Source organism: Leucoraja erinacea, unplaced genomic scaffold (assembly GCF_028641065.1).
Source record: "Leucoraja erinacea ecotype New England unplaced genomic scaffold, Leri_hhj_1 Leri_1132S, whole genome shotgun sequence".
In the NCBI taxonomy this organism is placed as follows: Eukaryota; Metazoa; Chordata; class Chondrichthyes; order Rajiformes; family Rajidae; genus Leucoraja; species Leucoraja erinaceus.
In genome coordinates this window covers 39362-49345 of record NW_026575377.1, presented here as the reverse complement: position 1 = coordinate 49345, position 9984 = coordinate 39362, and the positions used below count along the sequence as shown (strand labels likewise).

The window sequence follows — 9984 nt, the reverse complement described above, 5'->3', positions numbered from 1 at the left end:
CTCTCTCCTTCCCTCCCTCTTTCTCTTCTTCTCTCCTCACTCCTCTCTCTCTTTCTCCCACTTTCTCCCGGTCTCTCCTCTCCTCCCTTTGCCTCTCTCTTTTCTCTCCCTCCTCCCTTCTCCTCTTGTTCCTCTCTCTCTCTCCTTTTCTTTCTCATCCTAGTCTCTTCAATCTCCTACTCCCCCTCCCTCTCTCATCCTTCTCCCCTACATCCCCCTCCTACCACCCCCTCTCTCTCTCTCTCTCTCTCTCTCTCCTCTCCCTCTTCCCTCTCCCCTCCTCTTTCTTCTCCTTTCTTCAATTCTTCTCTCCCTCCCCTTCTACTCCACCTCTACATCTCTCTTCTTTTCTCTCTCTTCCTCTCTCTCCCCCCCTCTCCCCCTCCCTCTCTCCCTTCTCTCTCTCTCCCTCCTCCTCTTCCCTTCCTCTCCTCTTCTCTCCTCCTCTCCCCTCTCTCCTCTCCTCTCTCTCTCTCTCCTCCTCCCTACACTCTTGTTCACAATAATCCCTCTCCTCTCCTCTCCCTCTCTCTCTTCCTCTCTCTCTCCGCTCGCTTAGACATCGTTCCCCCCGCTCTCCTCTCTCTCTCTCTCTCTCTCTCTCCTCCCCCTCCTCTCTCTCTCTCGCTTCTCCCTTTCTCTCCTCTCTCTCTCTCTTCTCTCTCTCCCTTGTTCCTTTCTTCCTCCCTCTTCCTCTCTATCCCCTAACATCCCGTTCTCTCCCTTGTAAACCTAGGCTGTACTCCCTCAATAGCAAGAACGTCCTTCCTCAAATTAGGGGACCAAAACTGCACACAATACTGCAGGTGTGGTCTCACTAGGGCTCTGTACAACTGCAGAAGGACATCTTTGCTCCTATATTCGACTCCTCTTGTTATAAAGTCCAACATGCCATTAGCTTTCTTCACTGCCTGCTGTACCTGCATGCTTACTTTCATAGGCTGATGAACAAGGACCCCCAGATCCCGTTGTACTTCCCCTTTTCCAATCTTGACTCCATTTAGATAATAATCTGTCTTCCTGTTTTTGCTACTAAAGTGACCTCACATACAGTGGCTTGCAAAAGTATTCATACCCCTTGAACTTTTCCACATTTTGTCACATTACAACCACAAACGTAAATGTATTTTATTGGGATTTTATGTGATAGACCAACACAAAGTGGCGCATAATTGTGAAGTGGAAGGAAAATGATACATGGTTTTTATTTTTTTACAAAAACTGAAAAGTGTGGCGCGCAAAAGTATTCAGCCCCCTTTACTCTGATACCCCTAAATAAAATCCAGTGCAACCAATTGTCTTCAGAAGTCACCTAATTAGTGATTAGAGTCCACTTGTGTGTAATCTAATCTCAGTATAAATACAGCTGTTCTGTGAAGGCCTCAGAGGTTTATTAGAGAACATTAGTGAACAAACCGCATCATGAAGCCCAAGGAACACACCAGACAGGTCAGGAATAAAGTTGTGGAGAAGTTTAAAGCAGGGTTAGGTTATAAAAAAATATCCCAAGCTTTGAACATCTCACGGAGCACTATTCAATCCATCATCCGAAAATGGAAATAGAATGGCACAACTGCAAACCTACCAAGACATGGCCGTCCACCTAAACTGACAGGCTGGGCAAGGAGAGCATTGATCAGAGGATCAGCCAAGAGGCCCATGGTAACTTTGGAGCAGCTGCAGAGATCCACAGCTCAGGTGGGAGAATCTGTCCACAGGACAACTATTAGTCGTGCACTCCACAAATCGGGCCTTTATGGAAGAGTGGCAAGAAGAAAGCCATTGTTGAAAAAAAGCCATAAGAAATCCCGTTTGCAGTTTGCCACAAGCCATGTGGGGGACACAGCAAACATGTGGAGGAAGGTGCTCTGGTCAGATGAGACCAAAATTGAAGTTTTTGGCCTAAATGCAAAATGCTATGTGTGGTGGAAAATTAACACTGCACATCACCCTGAACACACCATCCCCACTGTGAAACATGGTGGTGGCAGCATCATGCTGTGGGGATGCTTTTATTCAGCAGGACAGGGAAGCTGGTCAGAGTTGATGGGAAGATGGATGGAGCCAAATACAGGGCAATCTTGGAAGAAAACCTGTTAGAGTCTGCAAAAGACTTGAGACTGGGGCGGAGGTTCACCTTCCAGCAGGACAACGACCCTAAACATACAGCCAGAGCTACAATGGAATGGTTTAGATCAAAGCATATTCATGTGTTAGAATGGCCCAGTCAAAGTCCAGACCTAAATCCAATTGAGAATCTCTGGCAAGACTTGAAAATTGCTGTTCACAGACGCTCTCCATCCAATCTGACTGAGTTTGAGCTATTTTGCAAAGAAGAATGGGCAGAAATGTCAGTCTCTAGATGTGCAAAACTGGTAGAGACATACCCCAAAAGACTTGCAGCTGTAATTGCACCGAAAGGTGGTTCTACAAAATATTGACTCAGGGGGGCTGAATACTTTTGCACGCCACACAGTTTTTTTTATTTTATTAAAAAAATGTGAAAACCATGTATCATTTTCCTTCCACTTCACAATTATGCACCACTTTGTGTTGGTCTATCACATAAAATACCAATTAAATTACATTTACATTTGTGGTTGTAACGTGACAAAATGTGGAAAAGTTCAAGGGGTACGAAAACTTTTGCAAGCCACTGTATATCCCCACTAAACTTCATCTGCCATGTTTCTGCCCACTCCCCCAACCTGTCCAAGTCACCTCGCATCCTCATAGCATCCTCCTCACATTTCACACTGCCACCCAGCTTTGTGTCATCTGCAATGTTGCTAATGTTACTTTGAATCCCATCATCCAAATCATTGATGTATATTATAAAAAGCTGGGGTCCCAGCACCGAGCCTTGCGGTTCCCCACTAGTCACTGCTGGTCCCAGCACCGAGCCTTGCGGTTCCCCACTAGTCACTGCTGGTCCCAGCACCGAGCCTTGCGGTTCCCCACTAGTCACTGCTGGTCCCAGCACCGAGCCTTGCGGTTCCCCACTAGTCACTGCTGGTCCCAGCACCGAGCCTTGCGGTTCCCCACTAGTCACTGCTGGTCCCAGCACCGAGCCTTGCGGTTCCCCACTAGTCACTGCTGGTCCCAGCACCGAGCCTTGCGGTTCCCCACTAGTCACTGCTGGTCCCAGCACCGAGCCTTGCGGTTCCCCACTAGTCACTGCTGGTCCCAGCACTGAGCCTTGCGGTTTCCCACTAGTCACTGTTGGTCCCAGCACCGAGCCTTGCGGTTCCCACTAGTCACTGCTGGTCCCAGCACTGAGCTTTGCGGTTCCCCACTAGTCACTGCTGGTCCCAGCACTGAGCCTTGCGGTTCCCCACTAGTCACTGTTGGTCCCAGCACCGAGCCTTGCGGTTCCCACTAGTCACTGCTGGTCCCAGCACCGAGCTTTTCGGTTCCCCCACTAGTCACTGCCTCCCTTCACCGAGCCTTGCGTTGTCCCCCTAGTCACTGTCCCCCTCCTCCCTTTGCTGGTCCCACCCTCCCATGTCCCCAGCACTCAGCCACTCTCCCCCTCACTGAGCCTTGCTCACTGCCCCCCCCCTCACTGTCCCCCCCCTCACTGTTCCCCCACTCACTGCCCCCCTCACTCACTGTCCCCCCTCACTGGTCCCCCCTCACTGTCCCCCCTCACTGTCCCCCCCTCACTGTCTCCCAGCACTGTCACCTCCCCCCCTCACTACTCCCCCTCACTGTCCCCCCCTCACTGTCCCCCCTCACTGTCCCCCTCACTGTCCCCCCCTCACTGCCCCCCCTCACTGTCCCCCCTCACTGTCCCCCCCTCACTGTCCCCCCCTCACTGTCCCCCCTCACTGCCCCCCCCTCACTGTCCCCCCCTCACTGTCCCCCCACTCACTGTCCCCCTCACTGTCCCCCCCTCACTTCCCCCCACTGCCCCTCACTGCCCCCCCCCTCACTCACCCCCACCTCCCGCCCTGACCCCCCCTCACTGTCCCCCCTCCCCCCCCCCTCACTGTCCCCCCCCTCACTGTCCCCCCCTCACTGTGCCCCCCCTCACTGTCCCCCCCTCACTGTCCCCCCCCTCACTGTCCCTCACTGTCCTCCCTCACTGTCCCCCCTCACTGTCCCCCCCTCACTGTCCCCCCCTCACTGTCCCCCCCTCACTGTCCCCCCCCTCACTTCCCCCCCTCACTGCCCCCCCTCACTGTCCCCCCTCACTGTCCCCCCCTCACTGCCCCCCCTCACTGTTCCCCCTCACTGTCCCCCCTCACTGTCCCCCACTCACTGCACCCCCCCTCACTGCCCCCCCTCACTGTCCCCCTCACTGTCCCCCCCCTCACTGTCCCCCCCTCACTGTCCCCCCCCTCACTGCCCCCTCACACTCCCCCTCACTGCCCCCCCTCACTGTTCCCCCCCTCACTGCCCCCCCCTCACTGTCCCCCACTCACTGCCCCCCACTGTCCCCCCCTCACTGCCCCCTCACTGTCCCCCCCTCACACCCCCCCCTCACTGTCCCCCCCTCGCCCCCCCTCACTGTCCCCCCCTCACTGTCCCCCCCCACTCACTGTCCCCCCTCACTGTCCCCCCCTCACTCACCCCCCCTCACTGCCCCCCTCACTGTCCCCCTCACTGTCCCCCCTCACTGTCCCCCCCTCACTGTCCCCCCTCACTGTCCCCCCCTCACTGTCCCCCCCTCACTGTCCCCCCCTCACTGTCCCCCCTCACTGTCCCCCACTGTCCCCCCCCTCCCCCTCACTCACTTCCCCCCTCACTGTCCCCCCCCACTGTCCCCCCTCACTGCCCCCCTCACTGTCCCCCCCTCACTGCCCCCCTCACTGTCCCCCCTCACTGTCCCCCCTCACACTGCCCCCCCTCACTGTCCCCCCCTCACTGTCCCCCCTCACTGTCCCCCCCTCACTCCCCCTCACCCCCCCTCACTGTCCCCCCTCACTGCCCCCTCACTCCCCCCCCTCACTGCCCCCCCCTCACTGTCCCCCCCTCACTGTCCCCCCCTCACTCACCCCTCACTGTCCCCCCCCCACTTGCCCCCCCTCACTGTCCCCCCCCTCACTGCCCCCCCTCACTGTCCCCCCCTCACTGTCCCCCCCCCTCACTGCCCCCCTCACTGTCCCCCCCTCACTGTCCCCCCCTCACTGCCCCCCCTCACTGTCCCCCCCCTCACTGTCCCCCCCTCACTGGCCCCCCTCACTGTCCCCCCTCACTGCCCCCCCTCACTGTCCCCCCCTCACTGTCCCCCCTCACTGTCCCCCCCTCACTGTCCCCCCCTCACTTCCCCCCCCTCACTGTCCCCCCTCACTGTCCCCCCTCACTGTCCCCCCTCACTGTCCCCCCCTCACTGTCCCCCCTCACTGTCCCCCCCTCACTGTCCCCCCCTCACTGTCCCCCCTCACTGTCCCCCCTCACTGTCCCCCCCCTCACTGTCCCCCCTCACTGTCCCCCACTTCCCCCTCACTGTCCCCCCTCACTCCCCCCCCTCACTGCCCCCCCTCACTGTCCCCCCCCTCACTGTCCCCCCCCTCACTGTCCCCCTCACTGTCCCCCCCTCACTGTCCCCCTCACTGTCCCCCCTCACTGTCCCCACCTCACTGTCCCCCCGTCACTGTCCCCCCCTCACTGCCCCCCCCTCACTGTCCCCCCCTCACTGTCCCCCCTCACTGTGTTCCCCCCTCACTTCCCCCCCTCACTGACACCCCCTCACTGTCCCGCCCTCACTGTCCCCCCCTCACTGCCCCCCCCTCACTGCCCCCTCACTGCCCCCCTCACTGTCCCCCTCCTCACTGTCCCCCCTCACACTGTCCCCCCTCACTGTCCCCCCCCCCCCCTCACTGACCCCCTCGCTGTCCCGCCCCTCACTTTCCCCCCTCACTACCCCTCCCCTCACTGCCCCCCCTTTCCCCCCTCACTGTCCCCCCCCCCTCACTGAGCCTCTCCCCACAGTTCAGCCGGAGGTGAGCATCTTCCTGTCGGGGGATGGGAGCCGCGTGTGGTGTTTCACCACGGGCTTCTACCCGCGCTCCATCGAGGTGAACCTGGTGCGGGACGGCCTGGTCCTGGATGAGAGCCGCTCCCACGGGACGCTGCCCAACCACGACGGCACCTTCCAGCAGCGCCGCTGGGCCCACGTGGAGTCCGGGGACACCGCCCCGCTCTCCTGTCGTGTGGAGCACCCGGGGCTGTCCGAGCCCCTCGAGGTCTTCCTGGGTGAGTGCGGGCGGGGGGGGGTGGGGGGGGGGGGGGGGGGGGGGGGAGGGAGATCGGAGAGAGCAAAGGGGAGGGTTAGGGAATAGAGGACTGGGTGAGGGAAGGGGGAGAGCGGGAGATTGGAGGGGGGGGGGGGGGGGATGCGATGGGGGAGGGCGGGAGAGTTGGTGAGGAGGAGTGGGGTAGCGCTCAGGGCATGTGGATGAGGAGGGAAGCGCCTCGGGAGAGAGAGGGGGGGTGAGAAGGGGAGGGGGGTGAGTGAGACTAGGGGAAGGATGATTGGGGGGGAAGAGGGGTATGCGTGACCCGGTCTCTGTCTCTCAACCGCCTGTGTTTGTGAATCTGGGACAGTCCGCAAGTCGGGCAGCACCGTGAAGACCATTGTCCTGGTGCTCGTTGTCCTGGTGCTGGTGGTGGCCGCTGTCGTGGGGGGAGTCCTCTACTGGAAGAAGAAACAAGGTAGGAGTGGGGGGGGGAGACAGTGGAGGGGCGTCCTCTCCTCAACCCCCCCCCCCCCCCCCCCCGACCCCCCGACCCCCGACCCCCGCCTCTTCTGATACAAGACGTCACGTTGTTCCCTCTGTCTCCCGTCTCCTCCCCGCTCCCTCCCCAGACCCCCGTCTCAACCTCTCTCCGCCCGCCCCCTTCTGCCACGCGGGGGTAGGAGCACACGGGGGGTCCAGACAACACAGTATCAGGCCCTTCGGCCCACCGTGTCCGTGTCTGCCCGTCAGGGGCCCGTGGACATTGCACCCATTTGCCGGCTCTTGGCCGTTGGTTCTCTGCATGGCAGCTCGGGCCGGACATCCATCGGGCTGAGAGTCTCTGCTCCCCCACCCCTCGTGCAACGCAAACACATTGCAGCCCCCGGGGGAGGGGGGATTATTCTCCAATCCTCCTCCCTCAAACCGCAGCTCTGCCCCGGGTCAACGTGACCTCCCGCCCGCCGCATGTGTCTGCATCATCCTCCGGGCACCTCCACCCCGTGGCCTGACCCAGCGGAAACACCGAGTACAACTCAATCTGCCCCACACTCCTCCCCCTCCATCTCACCCCCCCCATCTCCCCCTCCATCTCCCCTCCCCTATCTCCCCTCCATCTCACCCTCCCCTCCATCTCCCCCTCCATCTCCACCTCCACTCCATCCCCCCCCCTCCATCTCCCCCTCCACTCCATCTCCCCCTCCATCTCCCCCATCCCCTCCACCTCTCTCCCCTCCATCCCCTCCATCCCCCTCCATCTCACCTTCTCCCGTCCTCACCACCCTCACTCCCACCTCACTCCCCCATCTCTCTCTCCCTCCTCATCGCCTCCGACCCGTCCCTCCCCTCCTCCTCCCCCTCCATCCCCTACCCTGTGTCTCCTCACACCTTTCCCCCGTCTCCCCTCACTCTCCCTCACCCCGCCATATCCCCCACCCCCCCCCCGGGACATCTCTGTGCGGGTGTCGTCGGAGCCGGTGTGGGGGGGGGGGGGGGGTGGTGTGGGTGTGGGTGGGTGTGGGTGTGGGAGCCGGTGTGGGTGTGGGGGCCGGTGTGGGTGTGGGAGCCGGTGTGGGTGTGGGGGGGGGTGTGGTGGGGGGGTGGGAGCCGGTGTGGGGTGGGGGCCGGTGTGGGGGTGGGGGCCGGTGTGGGTGGGGGGGGGGGGGCGGTGTGGGGTGGGGGCCGGTGTGGGGTGGGGGCCGGTGTGGGGTGGGGGCCGGTGTGGGTGGGGGGTGGGAGCCGGTGTGGGGTTGGGGGCCGGTGTGGGGGTGGGGGCCGGTGTGGGGGGGGGGGGGGCGGTGTGGGGGGGGGGGGGGGAGGGGGCCGGGGGGGGTGTGGGGGCCGGTGTGGGGGGGGGGCGATGGGATGTGGGGGTGGAGGCCAGTGTGGGAGCCGGGCCCAGCTCTTGTACCACTCTTCCCGGTCACAGCCCAACCCGTGTCCGCTGTGTGATTGGGTTGAGAGCTGAGGGTTGACAACTGTCTCTGTGTTTTACAGCGGGGAAGAGCGGCTACAATGCCACCAAGAGTAAGTACTGTGTCTGTGTCTGCGCATGCCCATGTGTGTCTGTGCGCATGCCCATGTGTGTCTGTGCGCGTGTCCGTGTGCTCCTGCTCGTGTCCGTGTGTGTCTGCGCGTGTCCGTGTGTGTCTGTGCGCGTGTCCGTGTGCTCCTGCTCGTGTCCGTGTGTGCCCGTGTATTTTTGTGCGCGTCAGTGTGACCCTTGCGTATCTGTCCACGTGTCTGCGCTGTGACCGTCTGTGCGCGTCCCCGCCACGTGTACGTGTCCGTGCGAGTCCCTGTGTCCCCGTGCTCGTGTGTGTGCGCGTGTCCGTCTGTCCGCGCCTCACTGCACCCACGGCGTCGCCAGTTGACGTGTAACGTCGCTCCTTCCCTCCGCAGCCTCGGAGCGCGGGGAAAACTCATCAAACTCCTCTGATCCAGCCTGAGGTAGGAACTGGGACCCCCCGCAAACCCTGTGGGGGTGGCGTTTATTCTGCTGGAGGGAGGGGAGGGGGAAGTGGGTATCATTCCCGGTGGGGGGGGGGTTCCCGGTGGGGGGGTATTCCCGGCGGGGGAGCTGTGGGTTTAATGCCCCGTTGCGTGGGGAGGGGCTACCGTGTGTGTATGTGGTGTGGTGGGGGGGGGGGGGTTATGCCGGCGGTGTGTGTGTGTGTGTGGGGGGGGGGGGGGGGGGTATTATATCCAGCGGGGGAGGGGTGGGTATTCCGGGGGGGGGGGCATTTAATCCCGGGTGGGGGGTGGTTTTATTGCTGATAATTGAGGGGATGGGGGGGGGGGGGGCGACACAGACGCAACAGTGACATTAAAGAGACTTGTGGATGGACACGTTGACATGCGGGGGGGAGGGTGACTCGCAGACAGATAGTTGGTGTTGGCAGCATGGTCGGCACAGACAGTGTGGGCCGAAGGGCCTGTTGTTGTGCTGTACTGTCCTGTGGTGCTGGGGGGTTGTATTGCCGGCAGGGGGCGGGGGTCAGTACTACTGCTACACGGACGGGCTTGTGTCGCTCTGTAACCAACTCTCTGTCTGTCTGTCTGTCTGTCTGTCCGTCTGTCTGTCTGTCTGTCTGTCTGCCTGTCTGTCTGTCTGTCTGTCTGTCTGTCTGTCTGTCTGTCTGTCTGTCTGTCTGTCTGTCTGTCTGTCTGTCTGTCTGTCTGTCTCCCCCAGGGCCGCCGTGTGCCGTCGCCGCCGCCGGTACAGGAGCGTCGGTGGAGAGCGGGACATGTTGGCGGGGTTTCTGCTGTTGGGGGGGGGGGGGGGTGGGGTGAACAATGGGCGCATCCACAGCTGATTTGGTGATTTGGACTTTGCGCTTCGCTCTGTGGGTCGCTGCTCATTTACTGCCTGCACTGAGGGGGGGAGCTGCTGCTGCCCATAATGTTCCTGAAATGACGGGGTTCAGGGGGGAACAGTCCCGATCAACATCTGGTGGGAATGATTCACAGCTGGAGCGTTGCAGCGCTGGTTGACCGGAGGCCCGGAGACGGACAGAGGGGGGGGGGGGGGGGGGGGGGGGTCCTGGCGTTGTGACGTCACATCCACCGTGTGGACTGTGGGGGGGGGGGGGGGGGATCAGGGATTGTGATTCTTTGCTGGGGGGGCGTGTTCTGCTTCACTGTCGCCACATAAATGTTCAATAAATTCCAGTGTGTTCTCCAGGTGTTTGTCCGTGGCTGCTTGTGGTGGGGGTCACGGGGACTGAGGGGTGGGGTGGGGGTTATGGGTTGGGGGTCACTGGGATTCGTTGATGGGGGGTCACTGAGATGGGGGGGGTAC

General features: G+C 61.2%; 1 protein-coding gene across 1 annotated transcript; it reads left to right on the top strand.

Annotated features, from left to right (window-relative positions):
* Nucleotides 1–5915: 5915 nt before the first annotated feature.
* Nucleotides 5916–9486, top strand: LOC129715353 (BOLA class I histocompatibility antigen, alpha chain BL3-6-like; the record flags this gene model as incomplete). Its single annotated transcript, XM_055665230.1, has 5 exons — nt 5916–6201; nt 6553–6660; nt 8181–8210; nt 8586–8633; nt 9376–9486. Coding segments are annotated over 4 exons (471 nt in total), but the record flags the coding sequence as incomplete, so codon positions are not given.
* Nucleotides 9487–9984: the final 498 nt, after the last annotated feature.